At 35.6% G+C, this 25,604-nt stretch overlaps 1 protein-coding gene across 1 annotated transcript in view; it reads right to left on the reverse strand.

Annotated features, from left to right (window-relative positions):
• Window positions 1-25,604, reverse strand: part of Taf4b (TATA-box binding protein associated factor 4b) — a 130,652-nt gene that overhangs the window by 35,599 nt on the left and 69,449 nt on the right. Inside the window, exons 11-13 of the mRNA XM_026388091.2 lie at window positions 24,640-24,770; window positions 18,344-18,469; window positions 11,926-11,982 (exon numbers count right to left, since the gene is read on the reverse strand). Of these exons, the coding sequence (XP_026243876.2) occupies window positions 11,926-11,982; window positions 18,344-18,469; window positions 24,640-24,770 (314 nt within the window). The remainder of the gene's footprint in view (window positions 1-11,925; window positions 11,983-18,343; window positions 18,470-24,639; window positions 24,771-25,604) is intronic.

Below are 25,604 nucleotides of genomic sequence, written 5' to 3' on the forward strand. Positions count from 1 at the left end.
AAATTGGCCTACACATTTAACACAGTTCCAATAAAATTGGTGTTGCAGCTATGGTAAGTTGATTCTAAATTTTATATGGGGGCTAGACATAGCTCAGTAATAGGCCACTTGCCTAGCCTGCATGAGGCCCTGGATTTAATTCCCAGCACGACAAAATAAACAGCTGCTAACAAAGTTAGTTTATATGAAAAGACAAATAAATTAGAATGGTTTAACCTTGATAAAAAAGAACAAAATTGAAAGAATTATACTATGTGATTTTAAGACTTACTATAAGACTATAATAAAAATAATGTGATACTGGCAAAGAAACAGACAGATTAATGGAACAGAACAAAAAGAAGATCTGTATAAATACAGCCAACTGGATTTGATCAGGTTGGAAAACAATTCATTTGAGAAATATAAAAAATTCTCTTCTTGACCAAATTCTACCCATGTTCCTCTGAATCCACTTCTCAACTAAGCCTCAACACTGGTTTAAAAAGAACTAAATAAAATGCTGACATGGTTTGTAACATCTCAAGGTTGCATCCTTAAAATGATATCAATTCTTGAAGAAAGGGCCTACCTAAGAAAACTCAAGGCTGCCAAAAGAATTACATATTTGTTCTAGCCAGCACCTGAAGATGAGGCCCTTGTTGCCAGCCTCTGGAAGAGAAGTGCCTAACTTCAATAAGCAACAGTTAGCAAACTCAGATGGGTTTCAAATAGACCAAGCCCGGTTCCCATTTTAAGGTTTTTTTCATTTCACTAACTTTACTGAGCTCCCACTCATGCCCTTCTACTCCCACATTCTCCATTTAAAAAAGCCACATCAATGTTAATATCAGCTCAATTCAAATAGCTATTAAACCAACCTGGGTGCCTTTCAACAGATGAATGGATAAAGAAAATGTGGTATATATAAACAATGGATTATTACTCAGCCATGAAGAATGAAGTTATAGTATTTGCCAGTAAATGGATGGCACTGGAGAAATAAGCCAATCCCCCCAAAACCAAAGACTAAATGTTCTCTCTGATAAGCAGATGCTAAGACAAAATAAAGGGGTGAGGGAAGAACAGAATCTCAGTGGAGTAGACAAAGGAGAATGAAGGAAAGAGAGGGGAAATGGGAATAGGAAAGATAGTAAAATGAACTGGAAATAACTTTCCTATGTTCATATATGAATACACCACCAGTGAAATTCCACATGATGTACAACCACAAGAATGGAATCCTAATTAGAATCAGTTATATACTTCATGTATATATGTCAAAATACACTCTACTATCATGGAATTCTAAAAAAAAAAACAACACACAAATAAAAAAGTTAAAAGATACAAGTAAATGGCAAGACAAAAATAAATAAAATGCCCAGTAACTTCTATACCAATCAATGGAGGCTGGTTCCATTCAACTGAACCACTTTGCCTGTTGCAATAGCACATTATCAATAAAACTTATCCTTACCACTTTAGTGTCCAGCAGTCTTTCAACAAATGTACGGGCAACTAGACATCTATACACACACATATATACACAAATTAATCTGGACCTAAATCTCAGACCTTTTATAAAAATTAACTCAAAATGGAAAACCATAAACATCTAGGGAAAAAAATAGGAGAAAATCTTCATAGCTTGGAGTCTAGCAAAGAGTTATTAGATATAATACCCAAAGTGCATCCATAAAAAAAAAAGTGACAAACTGGTCTTTGGCGAAATGAAAACATTTTGATGGGTGGAAGATACATTTAAGAAAATTAAAAGACTAGCTATTTTACTTCTCTGTCTTGGTCTAATTAGCCTTTATTTGTCTTTCTTGCCTTATTGTCCTGCAAGGACTTATTAGTATACCATTGAAAAATAGTGGTTAAAAACAAATATCTTGTCTTTTTCCTAATCTTTGGAATAAAGTAGTCAGCCTTCATCATTAAGAATATTAATAGTATCCAGGCCCCAGTGGCACATGCTTGTGATCCCAACAGCTTGGTAGACCAAGGCAAGAGGATTATGAGTTCAAAGCCAGCCTCAGCAAGTTAGTGAGGCCCTAAGCAACTCAGTAAGACCCTGTTCTCAAAATAAAATATAAAAAAGGGCTGGGGAATCACAAACATACATGATGAAAAAGGAAATATCACAACAGACACTACAGAAACACAGAAGATAATTAGAAATTATTTTGAAAACTTGTACTTCAATAAAATAAAAAATATTGAAGGCATCAAATTTCTAGTCATATAATTTGCCCAAATTGAATCAGGATGATACACACAATTTAAATAGATAAATTTCAAGTGACGAAATAGCAGACCCCATCAAAAGTCTACCAACCAAGAATAGCCCAGGACTGGACGGATACACAGCCGAGTTCTACAAGACCTTTAAAGAAGAACTCCAATTTATTTATTTACTCTCCAATTTATTTCAGGAAATAGAAAAAGAGGCAGCACTTCCAAACTCATTCTATGAGGCCAATATCACTCTGATTCCAAAACCAAGCAAAGACACATCCAAAAAAAAAAAAAAAAAAGAAAACTTCAGACCAATATCTTTAATGAACATAGATGCAAAAATTCTCAATAAAATTCTGACAAATAGAATACAAAAATATATCAAAAATATTGTGCACCATGATCAAGTGGGATTCATCCCAGAGATATAAGGTTGGTTCAACATATGGAAATCAATAAATGTACTTTATCACATCAATAGACTTAAAAGATAAGAATCATATGATCATCTCAATAGACGCAAAAAAAGCATTTTGACAAAATACAGCACCCCTTTATGTTCAAAACACTAAAAAACTAGGGACAACAGGAACATATCTCAACATCATAAAGGCTATATGCTAAGCCCCAGGCCAACATCATTCTAAGTGGAGAAAAATTTAAGGCATTCCCTCTAAAAACTGGAACAAGACAGGGATGCCCTTTTTTCACCACTTCTATTCAACATAGTTCTTGAAACACTAGCCAGAGCAATTAGACAAAAGAAATCAAAGGGATATGTATAGGAAAAGAAGAACTCAAATTGGCACTATTTGCTGGCGATATGATTCTAAACCTGGAAGACCCTAAAAGTTCTACCAGAAAACTTCTAGAACTAGTAAATGAATTCAGCAAAGTAGCAGGATATAAAATCAACACCCATAAATCAAAGGCATTTCTGTATATCAGTGACAAATCCTCAGAAAGAAAAACGAGGAAAACTACCCCATTTTCAATAGCCTCAAAAAATAAAATAAATACTTGGGAATCAACTTAACAAAAGAAGTGAAAGATCTATATAATGAAAATTACAGAACCCTAAAGAAAAAAATCAAAGAAGACCTTAGAAGATGGAAAGCTCTACCTTGCTCTTGGATAGGCAGAATTAATATTATCAAAATGCACATACTTCCAAAAGCAATATACAGATTAATGCAATTCTGATCAAAATTCCAAAGACATTCCTCATAAAAATAGAAAAAACAGTCATGAAATTCATCTGGAAAAATAAGAAACCCAGAATAGATAAAGCAATCCTTAGCAGGAAGAGTGAAGCAGGTGGAATCTCTATACCAGACCTTAAACCATACCACAAAGCAATAGTCACAAAAACAGCATGGTATTGGTACCAAAACAGACTGGTAGACCAATGGTAAAGAATAGAGGACACAGAGACTAACTCACAAAACTACAATTATCTTATATTAGACAAAGGTGCCAAGAACATGCATTGGAAGAAAAGATAGCTCTTCAACAAATGGTGCTGGGAAAACTGGAAATCCATATGCAACAAAATGAAATTAAACCCCTATCTCTCACCATGCACAAAACTCAATCAAAGTGGATCAAGGACTTAGGAATACAACCAGAGACCCTGCATCTAATAGAAGAAAAAGTAGGCCCTAATCTTCATCATGTGGGATTAGGCCCCAACTTCCTTAATAAGACTCCTATAGCGCAATAATTAAAACCAAGAATCAATAAATGAGATGGAATCAAACTAAAAAGTTTCTTCTTAGCAACAGAAACAATCTGTGAAGTGAACAAAGAGCCTATATCCTGGGAGCAAATTTTTATCCCTCACACATCAGGTAGAGCACTAATCTCTAGGGTATATAAAGAACTCAAAAAGCTAAGCACTCAAAAAAATCCAATCAACAAATGGGCTAAGGACCTGAACACACACTTCTCAGAAGAGGATATACAATCAATCAACAAATATGTGAAAAAATGTCCATCATCTCTAGCAATTAGAGAAATGCAAATCAAAATTACTCTAAGATATCATCTCACTCTAGTCAGAATGGCAGCTATTATGAAGAAAAACAACAGTAAGTGTTGGTGAAGATGTGGGGGAAAAGGTACACTAATGGTGGGACTGCAGTGTATGATTATACAAATTACACACTGCAGTGTATAATTTGTCCAATTATATTGGACAAATTATTGGTACAGCCAATATGGAAAGCAGTATGGAGATTCCTTGAAAATCTGGGAATGGAACCACCATTTGATCCAGCTATCCCTCTCCTTGGTCTATACTCAAAAGACTTAAAAACAGCATACTACTGGGACACAGCCACATCAATGTTTGTAGCAGCACAATTCACAATAGATAAACTGTGGAGCCAACCTAGATGCCCTTCAGTGGATGAATGAATAAAAAAAAACTATGGCATGAAAACACAATGTAATTTTACTCAGCAATAAAAGAGAACAAAATCATGGCATTTGCAGGTAAATGGATGGTATTGGAGAAGATAATGCTAAGTGAAGTTAGCCAATCCCAAAAAAACAAATGCTGAATGTTTTCTCTGATATAAGGGGGCTGACTCATAGTGGGGTAGGGAGGGGGCGCATGGGAGGAATAGATGAATTCTAGATAGGACAGAGGGGTGGAAGGGAAAGGGAGGGGGAAGGGGATCAGCAAGGATAGTGAAATGTGATAGACATCATTATCCAAAGTACATGTATGAAGATACAAATTGGTGTCAATATACTTTATATACAATTGTAATAATGCATTCCGCTGTTATATATAAATAAAAAAAATTTTTAAAGTTAGTACATATAGCCAGGCAGTGGTGCATGCCTGTAATCCCAGTGGCTTGGGAGGTTGAGACATGATAATTTCAAGTTTGAGGTCAGCCTCCGCAACTTAGTGAGACCCTGTCTTCTAAGTAAAATATAAAAATAAAATATAAATATAAAAGTAAAATATAAAAAGGTCTCAGTGGTTAAGTATCCCTGGGTTGATTCCCAGTATAAAAAATAATAATAATAAAAAAAACCTTAACAACAAACAGCACAGAAATCTTACAGGAAAAAGCAAGTTTAAACCCTAAGATATTGAATTTCATCCCTATCTTCAGAAAAACTGAAATGCTGAACAATGGAGATTCCTGGGAAAGCTGGGAATGGATCCACCATTTGACCCAGCTATCGCCCTCCTCGGACTATTCCCTGAGGATCTTAAAAGAGCGTACTATAGGGACACTGCCACATCAATGATCATAGCGGCACAATTCACAATAGCTAGACTGTGGAACCAACCTAGATGCCCTTCAATAGATGAATGGATAAAAAAAATGTGGCATCTATACAAAATGGAGTACTACACAGCAATAAAAAATGACAAAATCATAGAATTTGCAGGGAAATGGATGGCATTAGAGCAGATTATGCTAAGTGAAGCTAGCCAATCCTTAAAAAACAAATGCCAAATGTCTTCTTTGATATAAAGAGAGCAACTAAGAACAGAACAGGGAGGAAGAGCATGAGGAAAAGATTAACATTAAACAAAGACGAGTCGGGGGAGAGAAAGGGAGAGAGAAGGGAAAACATATGGAAATGGTAGGAGACCCTCAATGTTACACAAAATTACATAGAAGAGGATGTGAGGGAAAAGGGGGGGGAAACAAGGGAGAGAACTGAACAATAGCAGATGAGGTAGAGAGGGATGATGGGTGGGGAGGGGAGGAGGGATAGTAGGGAATAGGAAAGGTAGCAGAATACAACAGTCACTTATATGCCATTAGGTAAAAATGTGAGTGTGTAACCGATGTGATTCTGCAATTTGTATTTGGGGTAAAAATGGGAGTTCATAACCCAATTGAGTCAAATGTATGAAAGATGATATATCATGAGCTTTGTAATGTTTTGAACAACCAAAATAAAATGCTGAACAAAACATAGTTATTATTTATAATTATTCTAATTTACCATAAAGTATAAGACTTTGATTTCCACCCAATTCTCGTCCTTACACTCTCTTTTTTTCTTTTTCTTCTTCTTCTTCTTAATTTCTTCTGAGTAATCTGGAAGGAAACCAACTTAAAATATCCATGCTGAGATTTAAAAAAAAATGTGATATGTATACACAATGGAGTTCTATTCAGTCATAAAGAAAAATGAAATTATGTCATTTGTAGGAAAATGGATGGAACTTGATATAGGCCAGACTCAGGAAGCCAAGGGTTCTTTTTTCTCTTATATATGGAAGCTAAAGAGCAAGAGGAAAAGAAATTGTTGGGTGGGTGAGCAGGAGGGAATCTCATAAAAAACAAAGGGAACAGAACAGAGGAAAGGGACCAGTGGGAGGGTTAAGAGAGAAGGGAAATGGGAAATAGTAGGAAATTATATTGGATAAATTATATTGTTACATCATATGCAGGTATGAAAATGTAACAAAGAGTCCCAAGCATCATACATCATTATAATGCACCAATAAAAATATGGGAAACAAAAATATCATTGTCAATCTCGAACTATCTCTAAAGAGCTTTGCAGACCACCTACCTAAAGTGTTGCCATGGCTAATATTTTTAAGCTGCTGATTGTTTTCTCATGCTAAATTATGATGTCCTTGTTTCACAAGCAGAGCAAGTATTTTTACATTTGTTTTAAATACTCCCCCACCAAAAAAGAAAAAAAAAAAAAAACCAAACCACAAAAACAAATGAATGAGGTAAATTCAAAGAGAAAAGTAACTTCCCCAAAATGAGATCTAAATAATGGCAGAATGAATAGAAATCCAAGATTCCTTATCTAAATTCAGTGCTTTTTTCTTTTCTATAATATGTACCTCTTCTACCCTGGGACAGTGATATGTCTCTTTAGACTCACACACATTCTTAATCTAAAAGTTAAGATACACATCTCTTGTGAAAATACACATAAAAAAAAAATCTTGTGTAGCCTTCATGGTTCTGGGAAAAAAAATCTTCTGGATAGTAACTGAAGTCTTCCAAGGTCAACATGCTAAATCTCAGATTCCCAAATCACGGCATTTTGTTTAACCTTCACTGACCACTTAAAGGGAAAATAAATAAAAATTAAAGCCTCCTTTTTTCTCCTCCTAGACAAATGGTTCTATATGATCTGTAGAAAAACAATGGCAATAAGAGCAGCATGTGGGAATCTGCTGGAAACACAAATTTTCGGGCCTTACCCTGAGTGTGGGGCATAGCAATCTGTATTTTTACATGCCCTCCAGATAATGTTCATGCACATTAAAGTTTGAGAATCACTGTCCTAGATTACTAATGCGTTAATCGTTGTTTCTCAGATATGTCATACAAGAGCTCTTTATAACTTCTCATTTTAAGTATATCTTCTCAGTCTGGGGTTGAAGCACAGTGGTAGAGTACCTGCCTAGCATGTGTGAGACACTGAGTTCGATCCTAAGTACCACATAAAAATAAAAGTCCATCAACAACTAAAAAAAATTTTTTTAAGAATATCTTCTCCATTCTGCCACAATTTGATTATGAGAAAAAATAAGAATGGACTTATTTTTTTCTTCCATAATGGAGATTGAACCCAGGGGTATTCTAACTCTGAGCTACATCCTCTCTTAGTCCTTTTTCAAGTTTTATTCTGAGGCAGAATCTTGCCAAATTGCCCAGACTGGTCTCAAACTTGTGACCCTCCTGCTCAGCATCCTAAGTTACTAGGATATGCCACCATGCCTGGCTAGAATGTACTCTTAATGACAAATTTGCTTTTGCCCCATCCAATGTTCCATGCATTTGGGCCCATGCAGAAGCAACATTGTTTAAATACAATTGCTATGTTAATGGTTAGCTTAACTATTACATTTCACGGACTCTCTATCTTTTCAAATTTCATACTAAAAATAACTTTCCCTCTCTCATAACTAAACAATATATTTTCTAAATAGTAATGAGCCTTATAATTCAGTATATCATTTCTTACACAATTTATATTGCTTTATGGAAAGTTGTAGGGTTTTTTTAATATCCTATGATTTCCTTAAACAAAAATCTTAAGAAGGTCTTCACAGCACTTGTTTCTTAATCTCTTATATATTTCAATCATTCAATGCTTATTCTTTCGCCCAGTTCCTACAGGTTGCTCTGCAAAGACAATGTGCCAGAAGGTATATGGCTTGTATTCCTTTTTCTCCCTTCTACTGTCTGATTAAAAAATGAAAGTGGGAATACTAGGAATTGTTAAAAAGAAATAAAGAAATTCTTTGTCTCACTTTGCACAGATGCACTGAACTCACACTTCCCAAAGGAGAAGAAGAAATTTAAAAGGAAATGAGGGCCACAAAATATATAACAAATGTTTTAAGAAATCAGGATTTTTGAACTGCAAGGTCAGATGGCTTGCTCTGCAGAATTTTGGATGACGTGGTAAGAAAAGAAAACACTGAGGGCTAGATGTTAATCTAGGACATACACCACACATTTCGGACAAGTCTGCAGCTGTATTAAACAAAGATGTGCTTGCTTGTTTGAAATTAGAATTTAGCAATTAGTAATCTATTTAAAACTTGTCATAATGGTGAAATGGAAGAATAAGAGCATTTACATTTTAGGTAAGGTATCTAGGACAATCCCCCTGCAAATGGAAATTCTGAAAGTGTTAGTATTAAAAATTTAAAGTTATAAGACATAAAGAATCTATTTTTTTCTTTAACTGAAGCAAAAAAGACTAGTGAAAAGATAAGCACCTACATTTGAAATGAAATATTTGCATGACAAGGATATTCACAGACATTTTACCAGACAACAAGGTTTTCAAATAGATAACCCAACCCGTCAGGTCCATAAGAACACTATATTGCAAGAGCCACTTCAATGAATTGAGAGCAAGAAAACCCAGAGATAGTCTATCTTTTATTAAAGTACCTAATGAGAATGACAAGATTGAAACATATCAACAGGAAGAACTGAAAAAAATTTTGGATATCTCCAATTAAAACCTACCCCATTTAACACAATTCATCCGCATAAGAATTTAATAGCCTTTAAAATCATATTAGAGAAAAGAATAATCTCAAGAGAAAGGATCAAGAGCAAAACTCATCCTCAACGGCTGAAAGCAAACACAGATTATGAAGGTGATTCAGGTTATGATTTAATATTTATATGATAAATATCACTGCTGAAACGTTTCTAGCATAAATAAAGCCTACAACTTCTCTAAATAGTTCTTCAGAGTTCTTCATTTATTCTATACTGGCATTAACCTGTTTCCTCTGATGAGCTTGATAGGAAGGAATTACCAATTACCTAAAAAGGGAAAGCAAAGCAGCTCTAAATTAATCACCATCAAGAAATCCATGCTAATCTTTACAACTCAATGAAGACAACTGTCCAGAGAGTCAAATGGGGAAAGAATAACAAACCAAACTATTATAGTTTACATCAAGGTGATAGTGGTTAGTGCATAACCTTACACATTACCATACAAGAGAACAATTCAACTCCATATTAAGGTAGGGACAATATGCAACCAAATAAAATATGGTACCTTTGTGTAACTGATTCTGAAGGGGAGTCCTTTGAACCTTAAAGTTACTAACAGCTTTGGGGACAGGAAGATGACAAAAATGACAATATTTAACTTTCAAACATTTGCAACTAATACAGAGTGGCTCTGTTCTTGGACCAAAGCCATGTATTTGATTACCTTTTTGATCAAAGAGGATTTACAGCAGGAAGCAAATAGAAAACTTTCAAGATACTCTGGAAAGAAATTATATTTAGTTCTTTTAATGTTGCTTGAAAGAAAGTGGAGGTGCAAAGGGAAAGAAAATAAACAGGTTTGCTACTACCTGTTCTCAGTAAGAAAGGCAGTGGGGTTTTGTTTTGTTTGTCTCTCTGAATATTCTTTGAAAAATTCTGTCTACCAATTCATGCCTCAGGGAATAATTAAACAGAATACTTAAAAAAAAATCCAACAAACAACATACTCAAAAAAAAAAAATTTAAACAACACCAAAGGAAAAACTGACCTAAGATACAGATGTTTATGAAGGAAGAACAGAAAGGGTGAGATCTTTAAGGTTAAAGGGGTAAGCTTTCAGAAACATGTTTTCCAAAAAGGGAATACAAGTAGGAGAAGGTGAGGTAAGTATCCAGGCAGCCCTTAATTAAAACAAAGAGCAAGATGGGGTTTTATATCCCCAAATAATCTATCAACAAGCCAGGTTTGCTTAATGAAAGAGACAAGTACATTTCTCATATTAACATTTTTAGATAAATTTTCCACTGAAAAGAATTTAGTACGAGAAATATTTAGTTGAAAATAAAATGGTTTCAACTCCTTTTAATGTTTTCCCTTTCTGGCATTCCTTGTCCCAACCCTGATACCTCTCTACCCAGAGTTCATGTATTTCCCTTCTGTATGTTAATGAAAACACAACACACTGATTGTAAGAATCTTACTAGATTTCCATTTGTTTTGCCTCAGCTCCTACATTAATCCAAACAATAAGGGCCTTTAAAACATTCATAAATAACCTGCTGCTGCTGGCACCTAGGAGCCAAGTGCAGCAATGTTAAGCAACAACAAATTTCATAGTTCAAGAGGCACAGTTAAGGAAAAAAGGTTGCTCAGGAAATCACTCTTATTTAGCACAAAGATCCTTAAAAATTGCATGAAATCAGTCAAGTAACTATAGAAACCAATTTCTTCAGCTCCATATCACACGTCTCACACCTCAATTGTCTTTATTATCGTCTGCTGTCAGATCCTTAATCAGAAATGTGAACAGGCTTGATGATTTATTCAGGAGTGAAAAGAATCTGTAGGTCAAGTGAAAATTTTCACGCATGCACACACTCGTGCGCACACACACACACACACACACACACAATCATACACACACCACATCTTCAACCTTAGGTACTTTCATTTCATTCTGTTCTCAGCAGCTCTGGGGGCAACTCCAGTGAGATCCAATATTAAGGCTCAATTAAAATAAGCTCCAATTAGTGGAGCTTTTTTCTCTGGGGCTAGAAAAGTCAGGAAATGGATATTGGGAAATGTAAAAAGTCAGCTACTGAGAGGAGGCTGCAGACATAAATGAACTTATTTGTTGATTTCTACAGTTGCTATGCAGAGGCCTCTGGGAGTAAAAGCTTAACCAGTCTAAGCTATAAACTAAAACCCCTGCAGCTAAACATGAACTGTGTGAAACAAGGGCTCCATTCCAGAACAGAAAACTGCTGGGCCCAGAAAATTAAAAGCCAGAGGCATTTTCCATTTAAAACTAAATCCCAGTACCGCCTCCCAGCCAAAGAATTATAAGCAGTATCAGATTTACAAAACGAACAATTACCCTGGAAAAATGTAGCCTATTGTACAGTCCCAGATGCTAAATCTCAAAAGTTTCTTCTTCTTTTTTTTTTTTTTAATCCCACACTATACTCCTCCAAGTACACTGCTGAAGTTTACAAAGAGTCATTTCTAGACAGGCCTAAGCCTTGAAAGTAAATTTTAAAAAGAGAGCACATAACTCATTGACCTCATTTGAAGTACTGCCCTTGCCTTCAGCAGTTCCCGTCCTTCCCCAAGGCTTCTGCAAATGGTATGCAACAGCAAAATAAACCCTGACCTAATTGCCAGGAGAGAGCTGCCAACCTTCCCTCAAACACAAAGGCAAGCATGGTGACTTGAAAGTCCTACCTCTTTGGCTTTCTGCTTTAATCTCAGCTGTTCTGGATCTTCTTTATTGGAACGACTCTATCAAAGGAAAAGAAAATTTTAATAGAAATTACGAGCATCTAAACACCATAGTTGCAGTTAAATATTTAATAAATGACAATTTCACTTGTGATTGAAAATCCTAGCTCCAGGGGCAATGCCTCAATCCAGTCTAGCTGCACTCCCGCCCTTACTCCCCCTCATCATCTGGGCCGGCTGCTGCGTTCTAGCCTGGAGGAAGCTTATACTGAAATGATGCTAACAATGTCAGTCAGGTCCAGTTGAGGCATGACGTTCTTGTGGAACACTGGAAACTAAAAAATGGATGGTACACATGAAGAAAAAGAAAAGAAGAACTGTTGGCGCCCTAAAGAATGAAAACAATCAACACTGGGCTCATCTTCAGGTAAAGGCAGTTTGGGAAAACATGCTATTTCATGGACCATGAAAATCAAGAACTTCAGTCACCTTGAAACAAATCTCTCTTTTAAAAGCATAATTTTAAAAAGGAGGAAATACATTTTAACGTTTTCATTAAAGTATCTTCTCTATAACATATATTAGAATGTCAGGCACAAGTAAATGTTCATAAATGTTTACTGACTGCCACTTTTCATAAGATTGGCATAAGAAAACAAGCTATTAGCTATACATAATTTAATCATAAAACAAAACGTAATAAACCTCATTTCTGATATCATAAATATATATTCACAAGAAAACATGTTTGGGATAGGTGGACCTTTTTATTCATCCTAACAGTTACTTAACTCCTATAAATCTGTGTATTTTCTCTATAAAATTCAATCTTCACTAACTAAAGATAGCTAACAAGCTAAAAAAAACTAAGAAACATTCTATTATTTACTAAGCTTAACTGATATTTTTATGAATTTACCAACACCTTTGTTAAAGAAAAGCACAAGGGTTGGAGGGTTTCCTTTGTTAAAAGAAAGCACAAGAGGCTACAGCATGGCTTTTAATTTCAAACACGTAACTACCTATACTAAATTGTACCTAAAGCATGCATTTTTTTTTCTCCATTTTAATTCCCAATCTACTAAAACAACTTTGTCTGGGACTCTTTTGTTATTCTATCTATAATATTGAGAGAATAAAAATGTGTACATGTTTATAGATAAATATGCAGGTACATGTGTGTATATGATTGTTTGCTCCAGCATAATGGGCACATTTGGGTATTACATCTTTGTTAGTCATCCACCATTTATTGGTTATTCATAGTATATATATTACACTATGGATCACTGTTCTACACTTGATATGTATGATATGTAAAATTTTAAATGAGTACAAATACAAAAAAAATGCTGATACTGATAAGTGCTATAAAGAAAATAAATAGAATGATGTGATAGAACAGACAAGACTGGTGAGTACCTCTTTAGTTGACAGGGAAGTTATCTCTGAGGAGTGATATTTGAGTAGATGTCTGAATGAGAAAAAAGAAGCAGCCATGTAAAGATCTGGGGGAATGACATTCCAAGCAGACAGCACAGCAAATACTAAAGCCTTATAATGGAAACAAACTTGGGTATAACTGAATACAGAGAGAAAGCCCCTATGTTTGAAATAGAAAGTTTAAAGGGAAGAAAGATTGAAGATCATGTGTTGCCTTGTAGGGGAGTTAATTTCAATTACAAGAACAAGCCACTGGAGGGTCCAAAGCACAGAGGGAGTCGTCCCTAAGGTGCCTTTCAAAAGGGGTCTTCTGCAGCTATGTAGAGGGGGCACTGCAGGGATTCAAGACTAAAGAACTGGCACCCAGTGCAATAAGAAGACCATTCCAAAGCAACTGTTGTGGGTAAGAGACTGAGTGAGAGAAAAATGAATGTAGACTGAACTAGCATCACAGCAAAGAAGACAATGATTAGACTGGAAACACATTTTGCAGGTAAAGCCAAATAGGCTATTGATGGGCTGAATATAGAAAATAAAGAGAGGAAACAAGGATGACTCTTAGGACCCTTGCCTAAGCAATAAGAAAGGATGGTAATTTAAACTTTCTGAGAAGCCAAAGATCTAACAAAGAGCAGATTTAGGGGGAAAGAACCCAATGTTCAGTTTTAGATGCCTAATTAGAAACCCTGGCAGACACAAGCTTGGCATACTCAAGGAACAAAAAAGTCAGTGAGACCTCCAGGGGTGGTAGCACATTTCCAGCTACTCAAGAAGCTGAGGCAGGAGGATCACAAATTCTAGATCAGCCTTCGCAGGTATTGAGATCCTCTCAAAAATTACAAAAAGGGCTTAGATATACCTTTGCATTAAACACCCCTGGGTTCAATCCCTGGGAGGAAAAGAGGCAGGAATAAGGTCAGAGTGGAGTGAGTGAGAGGAGCAATCTGAGGCAAGAGGGAGGTGTGGGCAAGATGATGTGAGGCCTTATCAAATTTGGTAAAAAGTTTGGATTTCATTTTTAATGCAATAGAAGCCAATGAAAGATTTTTGTTTTGTGATGAAAATATTATTCTCACAATAGTATGATGAAGAAATTGTAAAAGGGAAAGGAGATCAGTTAGGAGGTATTATAAAAGTCCAAATAAAAGATGTTTAGGCTACAGTGGTGACGGTGGTGATAAAAACATCACCACGGACACATTTTGGGAATGAATAGGAAGGGAACTGAATGTGGGAAGAAGAGAAAAAAAGAAGCTAAAGATGACTCCTAGGATTTTTGGCTTGAACATCTGGCAAATGATGGGTGTCATCTACTGAATTAAGAAAAGCTGCAAGAGGGAGGGAAAAATCAGAGTCTTTTTGGACATAATAAATTTGAGATGCCTATTAGCCACTGAAGCAATATGAAGCAGGCAATTAGCTATAGAAGCCCAGAATTTCAGGATGTATACTGAATTGGAATCAATCTTAGGAGAGAATTAAGAGGGAGGGAAAGACCTGGGACTGAAATCTGGGGCATTCCAACACTTAGAAGTCTGTCTGGTGAAAAATGGAAAAGCCAATAGACCAAGAGAAAGTATCATACTTTTTATCCAATAATAACTACTAGACTAGTATTTAATAGTTTATGACCTTGTTTACAGCACTTTAACTGGAAATAAAGTACCAATAAACCACCTCATTACAATGGCTGAGTGCTTGCTTATAGCACTTGTGGGCTCAAGGAAGAACATCCTGTCCTATTTCCCTGCCTGTCCGAGGGCAGGGGTCAGCACTGGGGCTGAGGCTGAGACAGTAGAAACTGCAAAGAGATAGGGCTATTGTGCCCACATCCTTGTGCAGGGCTGAGGCACCTTACCAAGGTATGGGCAAGTGACCAAGAATACAGGTTGGTAAAAGTCTGGGGCACTTCATTGAAGCATGGGTCAATGGGTGTGGTGATTAATCGAATGGACAATGAAATGGGGTTGGGAGAATTAATAGTAACAGAGATGACAGCAACATGGCTAGTTCAGACATTAGTCACATTAGTTACATTGAAAGACTGATCAGTTGAGAGCTAAATTGATTCAGGACATACATTAAACATATTAAAGGTGATAAGAGCCAAGTTACTGACTACTGGAGAGAGTTTTTACAAACATGGAAAAGGTAGGGTAGAAAGAACCCTGAGGTACTAGATTACAGTTGGAGGAATCCATCTGAACTCATGATTGTATTATATACACACACAGATATAGGAACAATTATGAATGTATGGTTGGTTACATATATACACATACTACAAATTCCTAGATTTGTTCACTGAGAGGGTCTGACACTCTGTTAAGCAATGACAATAGTATATATCTAATAGTGGTTTCTGACCATTATCTTCAACTAAAAAGAAACAGGATTCCTTACAGAAATAGTTCATTCCAGGGCTGGGGCAGGAATAGTAAAGGCTGGGCCTGTAATAGCTTGAGCCAGAAAGTAAGGACATGCTCAGTGAGTGATAGACATATGATAAAGGACCAAAGTGCTACCTTGAAAGAGTCTCCCACTCAAGCAATTTTTAAATATCAAAATAATGATAGTGCTAGGCTAGGTGGCACATGCCTCTAATCCTAGGGGCTTGGGATGCGGAGGCAGTAGGATCCCAAGTTTGAGGTCAGCCTCAGCAACTTAGCAAGGCCTTAAGGAACTTAGCGAGACCCTCAGCAACTCAGTGAGACCCTGTCTCAAAAAATAAAAAGGGTTGGGAATGTGGCTCAGTAGTTTAGCAGCAGTGGGTTCAATCCCTAGTACCAAAAAAAAAGATAGTAATGGATTACAACTGGTTGAATGACACAGAAAATCATAATCCCATACTGATATGACTAAGGTAGAAAAAAACTGTTTTATATAGTAGAGTACTAATAAATGTAGGTAAGCTAACAGAAATAAAGAATTAGCATTTGGCAACTATCACAGAGAGGGCTAATTCAGGCAGATATCACAATGAACACTAAGGCTGATACATGGAAGATTTTTGAGGAATGGAATGTTGATATCATCTTAAATATCTTCCTATGAAGATATTTGTGGGCTCAAGGAAGAACATCCTGTCCTATTTCCCTGCCTGTCCCAGGGTAGGGGTCAGCACTGGGGCTGAGGCTGAGACAGCAGAAACTGCACAGAGATAGGGCTATTGTGCTCACATCCTTGTGCGGAGTTGAAGCACCTACAAAGGGGGAATTGGTCAATTTAAAATGGAGGGAACTGGAAGGCACCTACATGAACAGGTGATCAAGGCTGTCTTTTGATACAGTCAGCCAAGAAGAATGTAGCATCATTTCTGTGCATTTCTGCCAAGAATGCATGACTCTGGTCATAAAGAAATACCAGATGAATCCAGGTTGAGGCTCTTCCTGTATTCAGAAAGTAAGGTCTATATTGTTGAAAATTGTCAAAGACATGAATAAAGACGAAAGGACCAACACTAACTGAACGAATATGAAAAGAGATAACAACAAAATGCAATACATGTTCCTGAATGGAAAATGGAACATGAAGGAAAAATAAAGATACAGGGGAGATGAGATAGCTGATGAAATTAAGTCAAGGGTCTATGCAATTGATGGTAGTGTTACATTGCTGAGTTCCTTGGAGGTTTACAAAGGAGACTGTCCTTATTTTTGCAAATACATACCAGAATGTTTAGAGTGTCTGAAGACTACTTTCAAATGGTTCAGAAAACAATTACTTAGTGCCAGTAGTTATACAACTCTGAATATACTTTAAAAGTTCTAAATCGAGAAATGAAGGAGAGAAGACAGACATATGGACAAACTAATGAAACTTTATGTGTGTGTGTGTGTGTGTGTGTGTATTTAGAAATGGTGGAGAAGAGGAGAGACGAAGCAAATACAGTAAAATATTAAATGGAAAAACATGGGAAAGGGGGCTGAGAATACAATTCTGCTCAACTTTTCTATAGATATGAAATTAGTTCTCAAAAAAGTAATCAGTACCCTGGGCATGGTGGCACACACCTGTATCCCAGTGTCTTGGTAGGCTGAAGCAGGTGGAGGGTCACAAGTTAAGATCTAGGGCTCCTGGGTTAAATCCCCAGTATCACAAAAACAAAAACAAATAAAAAAAAACAACTGGAGGGCTGGGGTTGTGGCTCAGTGATAAAGTGCTTGCCCCTAGTATGTATGAGGTGCTGGATTAGACTCTCCGTACCGCATATAAATAAATGAATAAGACAAAGGTCCATCAACATCTAAAATATATATATATATATTTAAAGCAATTAGTACATAATTAGGATCAAATACTCTAAAAGGAGAAGCTTCTAAGAAAACTAGATATCAAAACTAAGGTGCTTCCAAAAAAAAAAAAAAAGACTCTAATGCTCAGCACATTTAATACTTCTTACAATGACACTAAGCATGGAATTACATAATGCAAACTCTAGCCTAATTAAGCTTTTACTCCATTTGGCATTAACAATTGTGGAAACATTTCAATAAAGGAGAAAGGAAATAAGTGAGTATATAGTCTCACTTGTTTGTTCTCTATTCCTCTCTAACTCATTTCCATCCATCTTATATTTTAGTCCATGTAATCCAAATTATTCCTAATTTTATCCACAATGTTTCTGTCTACTTTCCAATTTTCTTTTCCTGAACTGTAACTTGTCACATATCAATTCTGACGCTAAAATTTTACAAAACATTTTACCTGGGAGGTGGGGTGGGTGGGTAGGTATGATGCCTAACTCCCAGGAAATGAAAGTGAAGAGACAAAAGATTATGACTCATTGAACTAAATTAACTGAAAGCCACTGTACCATACCATCCTGGCTGTGAGACATACTATTACTAATTTCATTTTAAGAAATCCTCCAGAGAAATCTAAAAGCTTAATAAAACGAAGACAGCCAACCAATGATAAAGCCAATTCTGACCTCACTGCCAGGCCGCATTCACTCATAAATCATGTAGGCCCTTACCTTGGCTGCCTTAAGTAACATTTCTCTTTCTTCTAAATCTTTTCTCTGTTTCTCCAATTGATCCAGCTTTTCAAGGAATTTGAGCTGTGACCGAGTATCACTAGACAGAATATAATTTTCACTTGCCTGAAAAAAAAAAGTTTTTATGATGATCCTGTGCAATGCACTGTACATTAGATATCATTATAATTTAACTAAAGACAATAACATCAACACACATAGGAAACTAAATTTTCAGGTATTATTTTTGTTTCTGATAAGCAAACTTAACAAAACAAACAAATAAAAACCAGGAATCTTAATCATCCTTAAAATTTGAGAGATGATCTAACATTTACATTTCAAAGAGATTTTTCTATTAAACCTCATTGGGAGCTAGGGTAAACAATTAAGCCAACCACAAGAAGAAAAATGCAAGAGTATACCATTTACCTATAATTTAAAACTTTTTAGTTAAATTATTGTTGATCTTAGCAGACCTTAACATGAGTAATTAAATCTTAGGCCTATGAAGACAAAAAGCAAGAATCAATTACCTCACTGAAAAATAAACCAAAGACGAAAGTTATCACTCTGGTTACTATGGTTGGGTTAGTCTAACCTTAATAACTGAATACAACTTCTATCAAAATACAACATAAGACAAGCTGACAAATATTAAAATCCCAAAACCCTGTTTTGAGAATCCCATTGAGGTCTGAATTTAGACAGAACTGTAGTCAAAGAAAGTAATTGTATAATCTGTGAGAGTCACACAGAAGTATAATTGTCTTAATTTTTCTATAAAATGATAAAATCTGATATGCTAAAGTATAAATCACTGCTTTTCAGTCTAAATATTTTCTTAACCTGTGAGTACCTTTCTGTCCCTATCTGTCCTCTGTCCACCTGTGTGTGGTTTGATGGGCAGCAATGGTAGGGTGGGGAAGAGCACAGGGATATTCCTGATTTCTTCCCCCTCATTTTTTTGCTGAACTGGGAATAGAATCCAGGGTTTTGCACTTGCTGGGCAAGCACTTTACCACTAAGTTGCATTCCCAGTCATTTCTTTTTAAATTTATTATTTACTTGGAGACGGGGTTTCTCCAAGCTACTCAGACTGGTCTCAAACTTTTAATCATCCTGCCTTAGCCTCCTGAATAGTCAAGTTTATAGGCATGTTCATTGTGTGGGCTTCCCAATCAATATTAAACTCATCCTACCATATATTCACTCAGTATTTCAGACATGTGAAGGCAACTATATAGCAGAAAAACTGGATGTTAAGTTCAACAGTCAGTGCCTGGCCTGGAAATCAGTGTATAGCACCACTCCCATCTTTGCTTTATCCCCAAGCTTATGGCTGATTCAATTAACTGGGAATGAGAGATTTCATATGCCCAAGATTCTTTTTAAATTAAATTTTTATTGTTGGTATTTAACTAGATCAAAAGAGTATTACATAGTTTAAGGAACAAGGATGTATTAGTGCTACTTATTTTACTTCATGCTTAATACACAAAGAATTCCCAAATGTTTTTTAAAGTTAAACAATACAAGATAGAATATGGAACACATTATAGGCCAACCATAGAGGTTAAACATAATAACAGTGGTTTCTCAAATACTTCATCTTTACCATTTTTGTGTTCAGACACTCTGGAGATAGTTTACTGACAGGATTTAATGTAAAAAAGGACAACAAACACTAAATTTAAAAGGGTGCAGACTTTTTAAATTTTAACCCTATCACATTCCCATTTTATTTCTTTTTTTTCCCAACTGCCTCTGGCATTATACATTCTTCCTTTTCTCTTCCAGATACTACTAAACAAAGGAGTGCCTGTCCTGTTCCCACTGAGTCCCTAACCCTTTCTAAACAGCATTAACCCCAATTTTACTACATTCCTTTATCTCAGCAGGCCTCACAAACTGAAGACTTGTGTACCAAAAGAGTAGGGCTTTACCATACATACTTATTACATATTAAATGATTTAGCAATGAAAATATGTAGCCCCAAATAATATCAACACCATCAAGTGAATCCCATCCAAAGGAACCACTTATAGTACCTTTCAACCGGAAAATAATGAAAGTTCTTCATGGCCACAGGCATACAGAAAACTAAAATGTATCTTCAGTGGGAAAACACCTGGCAGCAAGATCAAAAGCTTTGTAATGCATGCCATTTTTTACTTCTTTACCCAAATATCAGTTTATAGTTTATGATTAATTAGAGAATTATACCTAACCAGGTGAAAGATTATCAAAAGTAAATGGTTCAGAGAAGAAAGAGATGGTGATCTCTCTTTTTAATACATTCAGTGACTAGAATTTCTTACATTGTATGGATAAAAATAAATCCTATCTAGGATGAACTAAAACACAATGACAAGGCTAAATCTTTGATGTAAAGATTATTACAATTAAAATCTACAAAATAAGGTGATTTTGAATTAAATTCAAGTATCATTAAATGAGTATTATTTCTGCTTAATAAAGAATGACAATCCTTTGTCTTTCTACATATGCAAATTCCAACAGTGGCATAGCTGTATTAAGGAATGTGTGAGGAAAAGTGGGCACGGGGAAAATCAATCCGAATAGGCAGTGTACAAGACAGGGTTAAGGAAGTATTAGCTTTAAGCTAAGTCAGTGAGGTCTTCCAGGTGGAGTAGATGCTATCCATTTTTGCCTAGGGCAGCTAACATCTAGAAACATATGTTATTGATAAACAACAGAAGAATTCTATCTGATGGCTACACACAATAGAGCTCTGAGTGGCACTCAGTAAACATTACTTGGAAAAATTATCTTCCATACTAAATTGTACACATTACATTCTGTACAGAAACATTCCAATATAAATCATGATGTACTCATGTATTTCTCAAAAAATGATTAAGGTAGGAACAAGGAGAATTCAGTTGTAAAAAATGTTTAACACACTTTTAAAAGAGTAAAGGGCCAAAAAGATGACCATAATTTCTTCACGTTACAAAATTAAAGATATTAATTCAAACTAGGTTTGAACAGGTTTAGGATGTTGTTTATCTCCATGGCAACCACTTAGAAAATATACAAAAATGGATGAAGATGTGGCTTGGTGATAGAGCACTTACTTGGCATGCATGAGGCCCTGGGTTAGATCCCCAGCAAAAGAAAGAAAATATACACAAAAGAAAATCAAAATGGTACAAGGAAAAAATATCAATTAAACAGTAGGGAATACATAAAATAAGTAACAAAATAGCAGAAGCGCTTTCTTAGTAATTATTTTAAATGTAAATGGATTAAACTTCCCAGTCAAAAAGCAGAGACTGTCAAGAAGTTGGGGGGCTTCGAGGAATAGGGGGGCACAGACAAACAAAAACATGATCCAATTATAGATATTGTCTTCAAGAGAAGAATTTAAGGTGAACACATACCAATGGAGTGAAAATTAAAGAATGAAAAAAAAAATTCCATGCACATAAAATCAAAAGGAAGCATTGGTATTTATGCTAATATCAGATATATAGACATTAAGTCAAAGTCTGTTATGAGAAACAAAGAAACTGGGTGTAGCAGTGTGGGTCTGTAGCCCAGGTTACTTAAGGGGCTGAGACAGGAGGATCACTTGAGTCCAGGAGTTCGGGGTCAACCTGGACAACACAGCAAGCAAGACCCCATTTTTAAATTTAAAGAAAGAGAAGCAGAAATGAGAAATCATATACTGATAAAAGGTTAAATTTATCAGAATTGCAATAGCTTGGGTCTTGAATGTCCTCCCAAAACCTATGTACTTCAGGCTTGGTCCACAGCTGGTAGCGCCAATGGGACGTGGTAGAACTTTTAGGAGATGAAGCCTAGTGTTGAGTTTGGCTACTGGAGGTGTGCCCTGAAAGGAGATATGGGGACCTCGGCTCCTCCTCCTTTTCTTTTTTTCTTCCCAGCTGCCATGAGGTCAGCATCTTTCCTCCACTGCACATGTTCCTGCTGTGATATATTACCTCACCCCAGGTCCAAAGAAATGGGGTCAATTGTCTATGGATAAGAAGCTCCAAACTTTGAGCCAAAATAAACCTTTCTTATTTTTTAAGTCTATTCAAGTAGCTGTTATAGAACAGAAAGATGACTAAGAAAGATACACCATTGTCAAACAAGTGAAGCAGTGTCAAAACTTTTTTCATGCTTTCTCCTTTTCTTTCCTTCCTTCTTTCTTCTTCTTCTTCTTCTTTTTTTTTTTGTATTGACTGAACCCAAGGCTCTGCACATATAAACCACTGAGTTAATACAGCAAAAGACTTTAATACCCTGCTTTCAAAAATGGATAGAATATCTAGACAGATGATAAATAAGAAAATAGATGCCTTAACACCATAAACCAAATACATCTAATAGACTATCAAATTAAAACTTAATGAAAGCAAAATACATATTCTGCTCAAGCACATATGGAGCATTCCCTTTGGGGTTTTTGTTTTTGTTTTGGAGTACTGGAGATTGAACTAAGGGGCACTAAACCACTGAGCTACATCCCCAATCATTTTATTTTTATTTTGCGACAGGGTCTTGCTAAACTGCCAAGGATGTTCTCAAACTTGCAATCCTCCTGCCTTGTTTCCCGAGTTGCTGAGATTATAGGTTTGTGTCACAGAACCCAATGCATATGGAACATTGTTTAGGCAGACTGCACATTTGTTTAAACAAGTGCCAATAAATTTTAAATGTTTGAATCATACAAAGTATCTTTTCTGACCACAGTGGAATAAATCTAGAAAGAGAACTGGAAAATTCACAAGTCTGTAGAAATTTAACTCTTAAGCAATAGGTCAAAAAGTCTCAAGAAAAAAACTTAGATGCAAATAAAAATAAAAACACAATAGAACAAAACTTAGTACGCAGTGAAAGCAGTGCACAGAGGGAAATTTATAGCAATAAATGCCTATATTAGGAAACAAAGATCTTGAGTTAACAACCAAAATCTATATTTTATAGAATTTTAAAAAAGAAGAGCAAACTGAACTCAAGTTAGAAGAAGAAATAATGAAGACTTCAGTGGAGATAAATAAAATTGAGAACAGAAAAACAGGCAAAATTTATTAAACCAAAAGTTGGTTCTTTCAACAGATCAACAAAATTGACCAACCATTAGCTAGACTGACAAAAAGAATACAAATAATTAGAATCTTAAATGAAAGTAGGATCATTACCACAGACCTTATAGAAATAAAAAGGATTATAAGAGAATACTATGAATAGTTACATGACAACAAACTGGATAACCAGAAAAAAAAATAGACAAATTCCTAGAATCAATTCTCTCTCTCTCTCTCTCTCTCTCTCTCTCTCTCTCTCTCTCTCACACACACACACACACACACACACACAAAAAAAAAAAAAAATACTGTTATTTTATTTCTCCATAGCTTTTTTCCTGCTGGTCCCATATTTTTGTTGATCAATAATTTCTCTCAAAGATTTATACAAGCAAGAAACTATATGTATTTCTTAAAGTTCTAAATAAATCAAAAAAGAAGGAAAATAGAATGATTCTTCCAAGGAACTTATAGGTGGGTGGTGTGATAGCTGATATTTTTCCTGGATTCCTTTCAAAATATGGTTAGAATGCCATGGCAATGACCATTTTTGCAAACTCAAAACCTTGTAAGTTCACATGTACCATTCTGTTCAAATCTAGCTATTAACATTCCTTCTTTATATATTTTTTTTTAAATTCCAGGTTATCTTTTTAATTTTTAAATCCTTAATTGGCCAATATATTTGCCCTCTTCCAAAACTATACTTCAAACACATCAAGGGCTTTCATGTTGTTAACAGCATTTCATTTAGTTCACACCACTAGGGACAAGATAGGCTATTCCTGCATATAGATTTTATAAAGAAGCCAAGAACAGTAATAAGTGGTACCAGTAACAGCACTCAATGCTATCATGGAAACTTACTCAAAAGAATAGGAATGCTAGCAGAGTCCAGACCACTGAAAAGAACTAAAGTCGCCAATATTTCATCCTAATATATCTTCCTTCTCAATCAAATTCTCAAGGAAGAGAAGCCTCAGGCAGAACAGATGCATATTACAATCTATACTGATATAGAAGTTTTGGACACCATTTCAAATTCCAGTTTTTGTTATGCAAGCATATCTAAATAAAGCCAATTAAGAAGACTTTGAATTTCTACTAATATGAAATATATGGCTCAATTATTCTTTTAAAAATACACTTAGAGTATGAATCCATGCCCCAAAACTACCCTTTATTCATGCTACAGAAGAGACAAGAGTTCATACTTCTTTAACAACTCCCTTTACCTTGTAAGTAGTCATTCGATGCTGAGCAATTGTTGTCAGTTTTTCTAGAAGGCCTCGTAATCTCTCCTGTGTTGCATGGGAGATCAAGTTCACAGCATCAGAGTTAAGTTCCGTAATGTCATGCTTTTTACCTGTGGAAGCAGAGAAAATCCATTACATGTTTTAGTAGTGGCTGATAATTGAAATAATTAGCACAGCAGGTATTCTGTTCCCCCTGGAAGTCATACCCATTATGAATAAAGGTTTGGAGATTATGATTTTCCTGGTAAAGTCACAACTTCAAAGATCTTAGACATTACATTAATAAAACCTAGCCTGAAGCCTCGAAAATATAGACATTGTTTCACTTAGCCTCTAGAATCATTCTCCTTGCAAGGTCATTTATAGGACAAAGTTAATAAGAACACAAATCAAGTCTAGTGTTCAGGGAGGAAAATGGTAACTGTAGAAATTAGTGCCATATTCTGTTAATTTTAGTAATTAAAAAAATAGAAAATTACATTTTGCCCTGTTTGACACTGTTAACAATTTATGGCATTTATTTCAAGGAATTCAGTTAGTAAGTCTCTGGTAATGCCTCACCTACAAGACATACCTGTATTCTTTTTGGCCACTACCACTTATGCATATATTTTGCACTAACTCATGTTCTGATAAATTGACCTGATAATCAATTTACAAGTTGAAATGGGTTCAAAGCTTCATCATTTCACCCACCCTTTTGAATAACTTCTCTCTTCTTAAATAACCTTTTTTCTTCCTTCACTAAATAGGAAAAAAGTTCCAGGAAAACAATTTGGACCACATACTCAAAGGTAGAAGCTCATTTACATATTAACCTTATCAGTATTTAAATAGTATTTCTTGCTGGGTGAAATGGCATATGCCTATAATTCAAGTGACTTGGGAAGCTGAGGCTAAGACAAGAGGATCTCAAGTTTAAAACCAGCCCAGGCAAGTTCAAG

The sequence above is a fragment of the Urocitellus parryii genome, chromosome 13 (genome assembly GCF_045843805.1).
Source record: "Urocitellus parryii isolate mUroPar1 chromosome 13, mUroPar1.hap1, whole genome shotgun sequence".
NCBI lineage: Eukaryota > Metazoa > Chordata > Mammalia > Rodentia > Sciuridae > Urocitellus > Urocitellus parryii.